At 44.4% G+C, this 15,913-nt stretch overlaps 1 protein-coding gene across 1 annotated transcript in view; it reads right to left on the bottom strand.

Annotated features, from left to right (window-relative positions):
- Window positions 1-311: 311 nt before the first annotated feature.
- LOC122945379 (contactin-associated protein-like 5) overlaps window positions 312-15,913 on the bottom strand; it is a 346,160-nt gene continuing 330,558 nt past the window's right edge. Inside the window, 1 exon segment of the mRNA XM_044304451.1 lies at window positions 312-933. Within this exon segment, the coding sequence (XP_044160386.1) occupies window positions 737-933 (197 nt within the window). The 3' untranslated portion in view covers window positions 312-736.

Below are 15,913 nucleotides of genomic sequence, written 5' to 3'. Positions count from 1 at the left end.
AAGCTCAGAACCCCTAAAATCTGGGGTTCACTACCAACTACTGCAGCCTCTGCTTGTTCAGTGTCTGTACAGAGCATTATAGGCATCTTCTCAATGCTAGGCGGTTGCTACAAAGATGGAGGGTGACCACAAAGAAAGTATTTGTTCCAACGTCGGTCATCAGCTGCTTTATCTCATATGTTGCACACGATGTCCATGAGCTCCTATAGAAGTTAATTCTTAATATAAGAACATTTACCTTAAAATTCTAAATTTTGGCCTAAGCAGTTAGTGTTTCCTATATATGATGAGTGTAGTAGTGATCGGTAACAAGCAGTGTATCCGGAGACGGCTGTTTGGGGATTCCATTGCCATTTTGCAGGTCAATGACATATCCAGAATGTATCCAAAATGCATCACTTGGAGCTATAAATAAGAATCCTCTGCCATCAATGTCCTTCAAGTCCCCCCTCGAGAGCTACAAGGCGGCGTCAAGGTCAATTCCTTGTTGGATTGTTCCCCTAGAAGCAATAAAACGCGGTAACAAAACCGGAGAAATGAGGCGGTTACGTCTTCAGGGCACGAGGCCCCCTCTGCAAAGCTGGGGAGCCTTTAAGAAGACGGAGACCTCAAGACGTTTGTCACATTCTTCTTCTTCTTTCCCAGGGGAACAGATGTTGAGACATTGCTTAAAAAATAAATAAATAAATAAAAACAACTGCCAAAAAGAGGAAACATAATGTAGAACGCAGGTCTCTCAGATGAAATATTCCTTTTTGCACTCGCTGACTGTGTTCTGTAAGTCCAGCTCCTTCCTGAAGGCGTAGTCCATGCTGCCCGGATACTCCTTCTCCTTGGACTGACTTTTTCCATGAGTTTTTTTGTGCTGGTAAATAATTTTTGTCATTATCGCCACAATGCAGAAAATGATAAAGATTGTCACAGCTATGACACCTGGGGAGAAAGCAAAGGGGAAAAAGGATGATGAGTGTCAGTTCGCAGGCAATGTGGTACATTTATGGCCAAAGTTTTTGAATGACCTTCCCTGCACTGATCTTGAGCTGCATTACGTCTTATACTTCACATCCAGAGCTGCATTCCAAATTCTGCAGATTTATTTGCAGCCTCTGCTTGCTCAGTGTCTGTTGTGGTGCACTGTGGGAAATGTCCTGATGACATAATGCACTGTTAGAATGTTAGGATGCCTTCATATGCACGTTTTATTTTTGCATTTTGGTTTCTACTGCTTCCCACAATGCATTGCACATTCCCTGCTTACGGGGCGTGCTACATTCATTGATAACAGTTGCATTTTTACAGAATTGTTTCATATTGCCCTATTGACCTCAACTGGCGCGCAGCTCTGGATGTGAGTGGAGCATAAAACATAATGTAACCCAGATAAGATGTAGCAAGGATCAAGTTCTACGGTGACAATCATGTTCAGACCTAATACCTATCACAGCTGAAAGTTTGGCACAGGACTCCATGCTAGGCAATCCAGTAAACACATCAGCAACACAAATCTCTCTGATCGTTTGCTACAATGTATCAGTGCAGAGGTATGACTATAAGGCTACATGCACACGGCCGTCGTGTGTTTTGCGGTCTGCAAATTGCGGATCCGCAAAACACGGATGGCGCCCGTGTGCGTTCCGCAATTTGCAGAACGGCGCGGACAGCCTTTAATATAACTGCCTATTCTTGTCCGCAAAGCGCGGACTAGAATAGGACACAATATATTTTTTGGGCGGACCACGGAACGGAGCAACGCGTGCTGTCCGCATCTTTTGCGGCCCCATTGAAGTAAATGGATCCGCATCCAAGCCACAAAAACTGCGGTTCGGATGCGGACCAAAACAACGGCCGTGTGCATGAGGCCTAATTCATATTGCCCCATAGCAAAATAAAATGGGGCCCCTACATCTAGTGTAAGACAATGAAAACAGCAGCAATTATTAAAGGATACCATATATCAGAAAACCCACATTATAGCAAAAAACTAACAAACACCATATTATTACTCCCCATAAAAAGGTACAATGTTCTCGCACCGATTCGAATCTACCCCCCTTATCCCCCCCTAGTCCTCTTGGCCCCATAGCGAGTGCATCCATGTATCAGTGCCGGTAAAATGTATCAGTCACAGAGGATTGTCTCCACTGGATACAAATGTAGCAATTGATCAGCTGTAAAATGGATTAAAGGGGATTTCCAAGTATAGTTATCTCCTATGGACTGATGCAGCTCTTAAAGGGGTTGTCCAGGTTCAGAGCTGAACCCGGACATACCCTTATTTTCACCCCGGCAGCCCCCCTGAGCCTAGCATCGGAGCATCTCATGCTCCGATGCGCTCCTGTGCCCTGCGCTAGATCGTGCAGGTCACGGGCTCTTGTGTTTTCAATAACACACTGCCGGGCGGTAACTTCCGCCCAGCAGTGTGTTCGGTGACGTCACCGGCTCTGAGGGGCGGGCTTTAGCTCTGCCCTAGCCGTTTTACTGGCTAGGGCAGAGCCAAATCCCGCCCATCAGTGCCGGTGACGTCACCGGGGTTCCTGTCAGCCCCATAGAGAGCCCGGTACGTCACCGGAACTCAGAAAAATGCCTTTGCCCTGCGCGATTTAGCGCAGGGCAAAGGAGAGCATCGGAGCATGAACTGCCAGTCAGGGGGGCTGCCTGGGTGAAAATGGAGGGCTGTCCAGGTTCAGCTCTGAACCTGGACAACCCCTTTAAATGCATGAACTGGGGGCCCCAGTGAAGGACCCCATCGATAACTAGAATGGGATCCCGAGTTCCAAGATTTTTTTTCTTTGACACGATGCGGTTTGGCCAATATGGGGAAGGGGGGAGAGGAGCACTATATAGGGCAACTTTATTCTGGCACAGATTATGGGAGGCACTATGGGGAAGGGGCGAGAGGAGCACTATGGGGGCATCTACTGGGGGCACTATATATGGGGTATTTTATACTGGCACACATTGTGGGGGCACTACATTAGCTCTACTGGGGCACTAAAAAGAGATATGTTTTGTACTGTCCAAGACTTTGATATTGATCTCCTATCCTCTTCGGTACATATTTAGGTGCCTGGAATCAACAGCAAAATCTGTAATAAATCTGCTGCAAAATCCTCCAGAGTCACCCGAGGATTTGCAGGGAACTCCACCCTGTGCATTGCAAGGGAAAGTCTGCAGCATAGATCGAGCAATGTCCCTGTATATACAGTGCAGCGCACAGCTGCGGGCGGTGGGCACGCCCTGGAGCTGGCGGAGGACTCGCCCCCTGCATCACTGTGATGTGCGCAGGAATCCGGGGGGGCGGCCTCTGACTACATCTGCCATGAGTAGACTGAACGGTCGCCACTCTTCAGCCGCCCAGTGGTAGACGGGTTGTCAGGTTGGTCTATGAGGAAAGATAAGCTGGTCTGAGCATGGAGCGCCTAGAACAAAGCCAGTTACAGAGATATAGAACAGCGCTGAGGATTTAAAACGGATCAGACCCCAGAACACGATCGGGTCAGACATGAATACAACAAACCCTTTGTAGAGGTTTCCCAAAGAGGATTTTACCAAGTTGAATGCTGAAATGATGCAGCAGAGCTGAACTGTAGTAGGCATTACCTGCGCTCTCCGCTAGGTCCATATATTTCTTACCATTTTTATCCCCAAATCACAGATTTTACTTGGAGAGTTTTTCTCTTTAAAAAAATAAATGTGGTGAAAAGGCCCAAAACTGCAACATATGTATCAGCTGAGAGCGGCGGACACATCCCCCCCCCCCCCCCCCCCCGAGCCCGGGTTACCTCCGATGACTGCAGGACCGCTTCTCATCTCATTGGTCAGGGGCTCCCGGTCATCTGTCTTCCCAAAGGGATCTGGAGAAGAGAAGACATTCATTGATTATCTAAAGACTGACTACGGATTCCGAGGAAGTAAGAATCGCAGTCATAGGCCTCATGCACACCACCGTTGTGTGCATCCGCGTCCGTTCCGTCATTTTTTACAGTTTAGCCGAGGTCCCATTCATTTCTATGGAGCTGTGAAAAAAAACTGATAGTCCTCCGTTTTTTCTCCGCGTTCATGATTCCAGTCCGTCAAAAGAATATAACCTGTCCTATTCTTGTCAGTGGAAAACGGAGGACTGACCCATTCAAGTCAATGGGTCCGTCAAAAAAAAACGGATGAACAACTGGTATGTCATCCGTGTCAGCGTCCGTGTCCGTTTTTTTCTACAAGACCTTGGTGCAATAAAATTACACTTTTTATTAACCTTCCTTTTTTTTCCCATGTCAGACAAAAGGAAGACACAAGGAAACACAACTGAAGCAAAATCGGACACGGACCACTGAAGCCAAATCACTGACAGTATTATAATTTGCTTCCTTACTCCCCTCCCATAATTCCCTGCACTGCAACTTCACCTTTATGTGAGGAGCCATCCCGATCTTCTTGAATATAATGCCAGAACAACAGTGGAGACTGACTCAAATATTTCCTCCAGAGACACATTATCAAGCCATTTTAGGGAACTTTCACACTAGCGTTTTTCTTTTCCGGCACTGAGTTATGTCCTAGGGGCTCAAATCCGGAAAAGAACTGATCATTTTTATCCTAATGCATTCTGAATGGAGAGCGATCAGTTCAGTATTTTTGACTGATCAGGACAAAGATAAAACCACAGCATCTGTTGCGCCATTCCGTGGCCCCGCTAAAAAAATATAACATGTCCTAAAGCGCGGACAAGAATAGGCATTTATATTGAAGGCTGTCCGTGCCGTTCTGCAAATCCGTGTTCTGCAGATCCACAATTTGCGGACCGCAAAACACACGACGGTCGAGTGCACGAGGCCTTAGTAACTGCTTGCTTTCTCTATGTAACAACAATTCTGGAGCTTCTATCCTATTCCTATGGCTTTATTTTGTGCCCTTCCTCTATTATTCTTACTAGAAGTTTATGATCAAAGGTCCATAAGGGTCTTAACAGTTTTGGGGGGGGGGGGGGTCCTTTCACACTCTGCCACTAACAACCTTGATTGGATAGTATCGGACTGCGTCGGGGTACCTCCGCCCAACTGGTAACACCCCGACAGACCTTTAATCATACACCTCTAGCAGGAATAATAGAGGAATGGTACAACCTACAGTTACAAAAGTAAAAGCTCCAGAATTGTCAGTTCACGAGGAACACAATTACTGTATTTACTAACATAGCAGCGGCGACTGCACTTAAAGTGTCCGATTCATAGATTGGCTTATTTTAGGGAGGTGGGATAGGTCAATTGTAAAGTGAATTAATGTTAATAAGGATTAGAAAAACATGGCTGCTGCTTCCAAAAACACCCCACACCCATAGGTTGTATGTGGTACTGCAGCTGCTCTCCTTTGAGTCAGTAAGAGCTGCAATACCCCTACCACCCCTGCCACCCCTGCCACCCATGCCACCCCTTCCACCCCTGCCACCCCTGCCACCCCTACCACCCCTACCACCCCTGCCACCCCTGCCACCCATGCATCAGCGTGGTGCCGTCTTAGGAAGAAATCAGACGTGTTTTTTCCAGTCCTGGACAAGAGATCCTATTTCTGTCCCCTGGTTCCTGTTACATTTATATGTGACACAAGATCGCAACATTGTAAGGGCTCATGCACACGAACGTGCCGTTTTTTGCGGTCTGCAAATTGAAGATCCGCAAAAAACGGATGCCACCGTGTGCCTTCTGCAATTTTCGGAACGGAACAGGAGGGCCATCATAGAGATGCCTATTCTTATCCGCAAAACGGACTAGAATAGGACATGCCTCATAATTATTGCAGGGCCACGGAACGGAGCAACGGATGCGGACAGCACACAGAGTGCTGTCCGCATCTTTTGCAAACCCATTGAAATGAATGGTTCCGTATACGGAAAGCAAAAAACGTTTGTGTGCATGAGGCCTAACATAATACGTTCACCGCTGACAAGACGGCTCGTGTCCATGGCCTGTAAATAGCGGCGTTCTCAGAACCCGACACTACGTATGGGGACATATTTTCAAAAAACTCCCCTTTGCATGGTGTCTGGTCTCAGTGGTGCAGCTCGATCTGTACACGCTCCTATGTGTCAGTGTAATTATTGAGGTACGCTGCATTTCTGCGTAATTATGAAGCTGTGTCTTTCATGGCGTAACCTCCAGAGTTTGTCTTCCCGGTAGTTTTCCCTCCTCCTTTCCATCCACCTCCCACTCATCGGAGCACTTAGTATTAGAGTCTTTCATTAGACCCTGGTAGCCGCCTGTTATCAGCGCCGCGCACTGTATCACCCTACGATGCAGCCGAGCTGGATTCATAATGTTTGGGTTTTAGAACTGTGTCTATAAAAATTGATGAATATCCATAAATGGTCTCCATTACTAAACGCATTAACGTCGGCTGGCTGCAATTAAACGCAACACTTAAAGAGTTGCTGATTTGCATAGAGAAATGCACAGTTTGAAAATCCCCTGCCCCCTACAAAACGAATGTGTTCATCAGCAGCATCTTCTGCTTGATGGAGGAGCTGTCCTCCCAGGGTTATGGCGGTAAGCTATAGGTTGTGCATTAAATGCATGCATAAAATTATAATTAGGGAGGGTGAATTGTGCTGGCATGTGGCCGTTGAGGGAATACTGATAAATGTTAGAAAAAATATCTCTCCTTTCTTTCCAGAAGCAGGATCGCTCTTGATTATAGGCTTTGTCTACTACTGCAGTTCAGACCAATGCACATGAGCTGCAATACCTGACACAACCTATGGAAAGAGTGGCGCTGTGTAAAGAAAATGTTAAATGTGGTATATACAGTATGGCCGAAATTATTCTTGCATATCATTTTTTTTCTTAAGTAACACTGTGTGGCAGGTTACTTCTGTTCAGAAACTGGAAGTTGCAAGAGTTTAATTGCATGCAGCAGATTGGCTGCTTATTGAAAATAATGCTAGGAGAGGAGGAGAAAGAGCTGCTCCATTCACAGGCTGGACACTGACACTGTCACTGACATATTGGAAAAATATGAGTTGAGTTCTTTTTGTAATTAGATATACAGATGCTTACTGGAGATCATGCTGGGGACGGGGAGAGAGAGCTGCTCCATTCACAATCTGGACACAGAGGAAATGGTTTGTACAGGTAACGCATACTGACATCATGGGGAAAATGTACTTTTCTTTGTGTCTGGATATAATTCATCTGCTTACTGGAGATCATGCTGGGAGAGGGGGAGAGAGAGCTGCTTCATTTACAGTCTGGACACAGAACATAATTCCTGCATCAAACACACCCTGATTAGTGTTGATCGTGAATATTCTATTTGCAAATTTGTATTGCGAATATCAGCACTTCGACAATTCGCGAAGATGTAGAATATAGTGATATATTCGTAATCGCAAATATTCTAGATTTTTTTTTTTCATCAGTAACCTCCCTTCTTGCTCTTGGGCCAATGAGAAGGCTGCAATGTCTTAGCAACATCCCTAGCAACCAATAGGAAAGCTGCCTCCCCCTTACTATATAAGAACCTCCCCAGCAGCCCTTGTATGCAGTTCTGAGAGAGAGAGCAGTGACATTGCTGTGCTCTGTGCTTTCATCTGCATCCTATTCCTTATCCAATTACATTAGATAGTTAGTAATCTCATATATACACTCACCTAAAGAATTATTAGGAACACCACACTAATACGGTGTTGGACCCCCTTTTGCCTTCAGAACTGCCTTAATTCTACGTGGCATTGATCCCACAAGGTGCTGATGGCATTCTTTAGAAATGTTGGCCCATATTGATAGGATAGCATCTTGCAGTTGATGGAGATTTGAGGGATGCACATCCAGGGCACGAAGCTCCCATTCCACCACATCCCAAAGATGCTCTATTGGGTTGAGATCTGGTGACTGTGGGGCCATTTTAGTACAGTGAACTCATTGTCATGTTCAAGAAACCAATGTGAAATGATTCGAGCTTTGTGACATGGTGCATTATCCTGCTGGAAGTAGCCATCAGAGGATGGGTACATGGTGGTCATGAAGGGATGGACATGGTCAGAAACAATGCTCAGGTAATTTAAACGATGGCCAATTGGCACTAAGGGGCCTAAAGTGTGCCCCAACATCCCCCACACCATTACACCACCACCACCAGCCTGCACAGTGGTAACAAGGCATGATGGATACATGTTCTCATTCTGTTTATGCCAAATTCGGACTCTACCATTTGAATGTCTCAACAGAAATCGAGACTCATCAGACCAGGCAACATTTTTCCAGTCTTCAACAGTCCAATTTTGGTGAGCTCGTGCAAATTGTAGCCTCTTTTTCCTATTTGTAGTGGGGAGGAGTGATACCCGGTGGGGTCTTCTGCTGTTGTAGCCCATCTTTCTTTCCCATTCTGACATTGAGTTTGGAGTTCAGGAGATTGTCTTGACCAGGACCACAACCCTACATGCATTGAAGCAACTGCCATGTGATTGGTTGACTAGATAATCGCATTAATGACAAATAGAACAGGTGTTCCTAATAATTCTTTAGGTAGGTGTATATATATAATACAGATAGTTAGTGGGAGATAGTCAGTGTAGGTTCTATCCTGATATAGATAGTCAGTGTAGGTTCTATCCTGACATAGATAGTCAGTGTAGGTTCTATCTTGACATAGATAGTCAGTGTAGGTTCTATCCTGATATAGATAGTCAGTGTAGGTTCTATCCTGATATAGATAGTCAGTGTAGGTTATATCCTGATATAGATAGTCAGTGTAGGTTCTATCCTGATATAGATGGTCAGTGTAGGTTCTATCCTGATATAAATAGTCAGTGTAGGTTATATCCTGATATAGATAGTCAGTGTAGGTTCTATCCTGATATAGATAGTCAGTGTAGGTTCTATCCTGGTATAGATAGTCAGTGTAGGTTCTATCCTGGTATAGATAGTCAGTGTAGGTTAGATCCTGGTATAGATAGTCAATGTAGGTTAGATCCTGGTATAGATAGTCAGTGTAGGTTCTATCCTGATATAGATAGTCAGTGTAGGTTATATCCTGATATAGATAGTCAGTGTAGGTTATATTCTGATATAGATAGTCAGTGTAGGTTAGATCCTGGTATAGATAGTCAGTGTAGGTTCTATCCTGATATAGATAGTCAGTGTAGGTTATATCCTGGTATAGATAGTCAGTGTAGGTTAGATCCTGGTATAGATAGTCAGTGTAGGTTAGATCCTGGTATAGATAGTCAGTGTAGGTTAGATAGTGATACAGTGTATGAAACAGAGAAGGTAAAGCAGCTCTCACCCACCGTCCATATAGATAGTCAGTGTAGGTTCTATCCTGATATAGATGGTCAGTATAGGTTCTATCCTGATATAAATAGTCAGTGTAGGTTATATCCTGATATAGATAGTCAGTGTAGGTTCTATCCTGATATAGATAGTCAGTGTAGGTTCTATCCTGATATAGATAGTCAGTGTAGGTTCTATCCTGGTATAGATAGTCAGTGTAGGTTAGATCCTGGTATAGATAGTCAGTGTAGGTTAGATCCTGGTATAGATAGTCAGTGTAGGTTCTATCCTGATATAGATAGTCAGTGTAGGTTATATCCTGATATAGATAGTCAGTGTAGGTTCTATCCTGATATAGATAGTCAGTGTAGGTTATATCCTGGTATAGATAGTCAGTGTAGGTTAGATCCTGGTATAGATAGTCAGTGTAGGTTATATCCTGGTATAGATAGTCAGTGTAGGTTCTATCCTGGTATAGATAGTCAGTGTAGGTTAGATCCTGGTATAGATAGTCAGTGTAGGTTCTATCCTGATATAGATAGTCAGTGTAGGTTATATCCTGATATAGATAGTCAGTGTAGGTTCTATCCTGATATAGATAGTCAGTGTAGGTTATATCCTGGTATAGATAGTCAGTGTAGGTTAGATCCTGGTATAGATAGTCAGTGTAGGTTCTATCCTGATATAGATAGTCAGTGTAGGTTATATCCTGGTATAGATAGTCAGTGTAGGTTAGATCCTGGTATAGATAGTCAGTGTAGGTTAGATCCTGGTATAGATAGTCAGTGTAGGTTAGATAGTGATACAGTGTATGAAACAGAGAAGGTAAAGCAGCTCTCACCCACCGTCCACCTGCCGGAGCACGGATGGCAACCTCCGGACTTGATTGCTGTGAATTTTTAAGACCAAGAAAAATCCAGCTTCCAAGATGCAAAAGGTGGAATCTTTATTGTGCGTTTAAAATCCAATGCAAGACATCACAGGTTACAGTAACGCGTTTCAGACCGCAAGTAAATCAGGGTCCTTCATCATGACAAAAAACTTGTGTACAAAACTCAGTTTAAAAAGGCTAATCCACACCTGACACCCCATTGAGTCACATGTCCTGATTAGACTGACTCAGAACATGTGTCAACCATGAGGGGAGGGAGGAAAAGATACACATGAAATATATAGAAAACATAATGGCAATGTATAAAAGACATCAATGGCAGGCAAATATGAAGTTAATATTGCAATATGAGATCATGTCTCTTGTTCGGACCTTCAGGATAGCGCGTGGCAAGTAAAAACATCCAATAAGCCTCTCTATTAAGCAGTTTTCTCCTCAGGTCGCCTCCTCTGGCTGGAATAAAGTCCCATTCTATGCCTTGGGCTCTCAAATGGGTCACTTTACCACCATGTATGACTGCAAAATGTTTACTGACTGCAGATACGTTGCGATTTCTGTAATGGGGAATATCCGATATATGCTTACGGATTCGCGATTTTATTTGGTTAGAAGTGCAACCTACATATTGCAACTTGCTCACTTGGCAGGTCACTAAGTAGATGGCATTCTTTGTGTTGCAATTCAAGTAGCTCTTAATACAAAATTTTTTGCCATTAGCCATAGAGTGAAAATACTGGCTGACTTGAAAATGATCACAACAAATGCGCCTACCGTGCCCGCACTTGTAGCTCCCCTTCGTTGAAAGCCAGGTCGGTGTCACATTGCTTTTCTCTTTGTATAAACTGGGACTGATGAGACTGCCTAATGTGGGAGCTTTTTGTGCAGCACATCTAATGCCTCCCGCTATTATTTCCGACCACTTTTCGTCAAAGCTGAGGACTGGTAGATGTTTTTTAATTATTTTGCATATTTCCCTGTATTCGCCACTGTACTGGGTGACAAACGTAATAGGAGTGTGGCTATTTCCTTTACCCGCTGCGGCTGTGGAGTTCGTATCAGGAAAGATCAAAGATTTGCGGTCGAGACTCTGAACCATTTTTTTGCTATTTTAGCATATGATTCCGTGAATAGGATCTAAGAGCCAATCTATTCACAATCTTATTAATTTCCTGTTCAAAAGACAAAATGTCCGAACAGTTGCGCCTAGCACGGATCAGCTCGCCTTTTAGAATATTATATATTACATGTGGCGGGTGACATGATGATGGAGGTGTTCACACTAGAACTGGCAGAATCACCGCTCAATCTTAAAGGAAACCTGTCACCATGATTTTGCGCATAGAGCTGGGGACATGGGCTGCTAGATGGCCGCTAGCACATCTGCAGTACCCAGGTCCCATAGCTCTCTGTGCTTTTATTGTGTTAAAAAACTGTTTTGATTGATATGCAAATTACCTGATATGAGTCCTGTAGCCGGAGATGAGTCAAGCGGAAAGGAGCCCAGCACCGCCCCGCGTCCTCCGAATCTCCTCCTTGCTGGCTGACGTCACAGAGCTGGAGCGCCGAAATCTCGCGATGCGCGAGCTAGCGCATGCGTAGTCCGTTCCCTGTGCTGATGCCAGTACAGGGAATGAACATGATGCCGACACTGCGCATGCGCTAGCTCGCGCATCGCGAGATTTCGGCGCTCCAGCTCTGTGACGTCAGCCAGCAAGGAGGAGATTCGGAGGACGCGGGGCGGTGCAGGGCTCCTTTCCGCTTGACTCATCTCCGGCTACAGGACTCATATCAGGTAATTTGCATATGGATCAAAACTGTTTTTTAACACAATAAAAGCACACAGAGCTTTGGGGACTGGGTATTGCAGATGTGCTAGTGGCCATCTAGCAGCCCATGTCCCCAGCTCTATGCGCAAAATCCTGGTGACAGGTTTCCTTTAAATCCAAAAAGGAAACTGACCTGGCATCAAAGTGCAACGTGAAAGAAATAGAGGGTACACATGAATCCATGTATTCGCCAAACAGTGGTATGGACGCCACATCTCCAGACCATACAAACAGCAGGTCATCGATGTAGCGCCCATACCACTGCAGGCGATCGCAGAAAGGGTGGGTGTCGATGAGGAGGAAGCTCCTCTCCCACCATGCCATGAAAATATTAGCAATGGAGGGAGAGAACTTAGCCCCCATCGACACCCCAGATACCTGCAGATAATAACATCCATTGAACATTATGTTCCAAGTAAAAGCTGAGCGACATCTCCAAAAATTCTTGCAATTCACAGGTATAATTACTATAGGTATTAAGGAACCAACACAAAGATCGCAGCGCCAATTCATGTGGTATATTCGTATAAAGTGCCACCACGTCTGCAGCAATCCAAACATAATCCGCTCTCCATTTGAAAGGCAACATGGACTGTAACACAGATCCAGTGTCTTTTATGAAACCAGGGATGGGAGGAATGAGAGGTTGCAATAGCGAATCTACCCACTCAGACAACCGTTCTGAAAAGCTGCCTATACCCGCCACTTTGTGGACCGGGCAGGTAACATAAATATAACCCTTTTCTTCTGAAAAGAGGAGGGAGGGTTGTCCTGGAGCGCACTGTATACACCCGGATCACTCAGCATTAGCAATATTTGGGACTTAGAAACCCCACTATCCAAAATGCCAACCGCTCCCCCAATTACTGTAACCTGTGATGTCTTGCATTGGATTTTTAAACGCACAATAAAGATTCCACCTTTTGCATCTTGGAAGCTGGATTTTTCTTGGTCTTGAGTGATACAGTGTAGTTCCAGGGCAGGGTGTTAGGCAGTGTGATAGGGATTAGTGTCCATACATATAGCTACAGACATAGCGCTGTGATGTCACAGCAATACTTAGTGCACCAATCAGTAATATCCACTCAGACCTGCAAAAATGCAAAAAAGTTGCACGTATTGCGCAAAAATATGCGCATCTCTAGTGCCGATTTGTGCAATCGCGAAAATAATGACGAATTCTAGAATTCTCAAATTTATTGCGAATATTATGTGAAAATCTAGCGAAATATCGCTAAAACGAATATTGCCTATGCCGTTCATCACTAACCCTGACATGATGGGAGAAAAATCTTTTTTTGTGACTGGTTACTGGAGACCATACTGGGAGAGGAGAAGAAAGAGCTTCTGCAATCCCAGAGTCTGGGCAGAACAAATGGCTCCTACTGACAAGACACACTTGATCTAATGAAACTTTTTATGTTTTTGCAATCCACAGATTTGGTAGAACACATACCGGAGGAGGAGTAGGTGGTGGTGATTGTGCTGAGGTCGCTCTCAGTGATGGATCCGCAGCTACATTCTGTCAGGGAACCAATGACTGTAACTGGGGCTAGACTAGGGTGCCGGAGTGCTGCTTTAAGGGGTGCAACTTGGTTGTACTGGACAGAAGATAGACATCCAATGAAGCCAATGGAGCTCACGCTGAAAATTTCTGGATCAAGCCCCAGGTTATCTGTAGATAGAATAACATGAAAAAGATCGTCTTAAAGGGAATGTGTCATCAGAAAATGATATACTGTTTAAATCATGATATACATATTTTTAAATAATTTTGGGTAATTTTGTTTTGTTTATTTTCCATGTCAATAGCTTAATATAAAAAATTAAATAAAAAAAAATAAAAATCCAGCAGGTTTCACACTAGGCTTCACAGGATCCACCATTTGCAATAGGTGATATCACAGCTTATCTGCTCCCTCCTGACCTCTGCACAGATCACAGAGCATGCCTAGAAGACTCTCCCATAGATGTCATCTCCTATGGTCCATGTTCCTGCTGTAAAGCACATGTCTAAATGCTGTTCAGAACAGCTCAGGCGAGATAGCCGCCCCCATAATGATGTTCAGGAAAATGTATGTGTGTCACTATCTGGTTTTAACTGGCAGAAAAACAATTCAGTGACACATTCCCTTTAATAATGATAGTGACGGAGAGAAGACAACAGCGTCTCCTTTATCCACTCCAAGCATGAAGAATCGTCACGCACATTCTTACCGCCAGCTTATTAGCCGCATCTCCACAGCTTTCTATTGAAATTCTAATTTAATCAGTGTTATTATAAATTTCTAACAAGGCAGATTTATAACATAGAGAAAAGAATTATGGAGAGAGATCCCCGGGGCCTTCATAGAACAACAGAATCTTTTACCAGAATTATTACAGCCTACAAAACAGCTCTGATATATATATATATACACACTGCCTGTCCCCAAAAAAGTCGCCACCTAGATTTAACTAAGCAGATAGTTATGAACCTCCTATTGCAGTGGTGGCGAACCTATGGCACGGGTGCTAGAGGCGGCACTCGGATCCCTCTCTGTGGGCACCCACACCCTGGAAAAAGTCTATGGTGTACCAATATGCCTTAGACCTTTCCTGCCATTCATCAGCGCAGGACGCACCATGAACCGCACAGGCAGCGCACTGAATGTAGACAGGCTATTATAGCTACTACATGATAAAGTACATGAAAGATATACTATATTGGACTGTAGGATTCAGGTTAACTTGCCACGTTGGCACTTTGCGATAAATAAGGGGGTTTTGGGGTTGCGGTTTGGGCACTCGGTCTCTAAAAGGTTCGCCATCACTGTCCTATTGGATAATTACTGCATGGGCGATTATCTTTCAGCCGGCAACAAGTTATTTAACCCCGACTGGTTCAATGAGTTGCTTCTCATTTCTTAAACAACCATGTGGAAAGACACATCTCGTGGTCGTGGAAAATATGTCAGTCTGTTTTAGACGGGTCAAGTCATTGGCATGCAACAAGCAGAGAAAACATCTAAGGAGATTGCAGAAACTACTAAAGTTGGGTTAAGAACTGTCCAACGCATTATTAAAAACTGGAAGGATAGTGGGGACCCATCGTATTTGAGGAAGAAATGTGGCAGGAAAAAAATCCTGAATGATGGTGATCGGCGATCACTTAAACGTTTGGTGAAATCAAATCGAAGAAAAACAACCGTAGAACTCAGGGCTATGTTTAATAGTGAAAGTAAGAGCATTTTCACACGCACAATGCGAAGGGAACTCAAGGGATTGGGACTGAACAGCTGTGTAGCCGTAAGAAAACCACTAATCAGTGAGGAAAACCAGAAAAAAAGGCTTCAATTTGCTACTGGCATAAAGATTGGACTCTGGAGCAATGGAAGAAGGTGATGTGGTCTGATGAGTCCAGATTTTTGGGCGCATCAGGGTAAGAAGAGAAGCAGATAAAGTGATGCCCCCATCATGCCTAGTGCCTCCTGTACCAGCCTGTGGGGGCAGTGCTATGATCTGGGGTTGCTGCAGTTGGTCAGGTCTAGGTTCAGCAACAGTATGTGCTCCAAGAATGAGGTCAGCGACTACCTGAACATACTGAGTGACCAGGTTATTCCAGCAATGGATTTGTTCTTCCCTGATGGCACGGGCATATTCCAAGATGACAATGCCAGGATTCATCGGGCTCAAATTGTGAAAAAGTAGTTCAGGGAGCAGGAGACATCATTGTCACACATGGATTGGCCACCACAGAGTCCAGACCTTTGCCCCATTGAGAATCTTTGGGATGTGCTGGAGAAGGCTTTGAGCAGCGGTCAGACTCTACCATCATCAATGCAAGATCTTGGTGAAAAATTAATGTAACACTGGATGGAAATAAATCTTGTGACATTGCAGAAGCTTATCAAAACAATGCCACAGCGAATGCGTGCCGAAATCAAAGCTAAAGGCGG

The sequence above is a fragment of the Bufo gargarizans genome, chromosome 8 (genome assembly GCF_014858855.1).
Source record: "Bufo gargarizans isolate SCDJY-AF-19 chromosome 8, ASM1485885v1, whole genome shotgun sequence".
Lineage (NCBI taxonomy): Eukaryota > Metazoa > Chordata > Amphibia > Anura > Bufonidae > Bufo > Bufo gargarizans.
The sequence above is the reverse complement of the archived record's forward strand: the minus strand, read 5'-3'. Positions and strand labels throughout refer to the sequence as shown.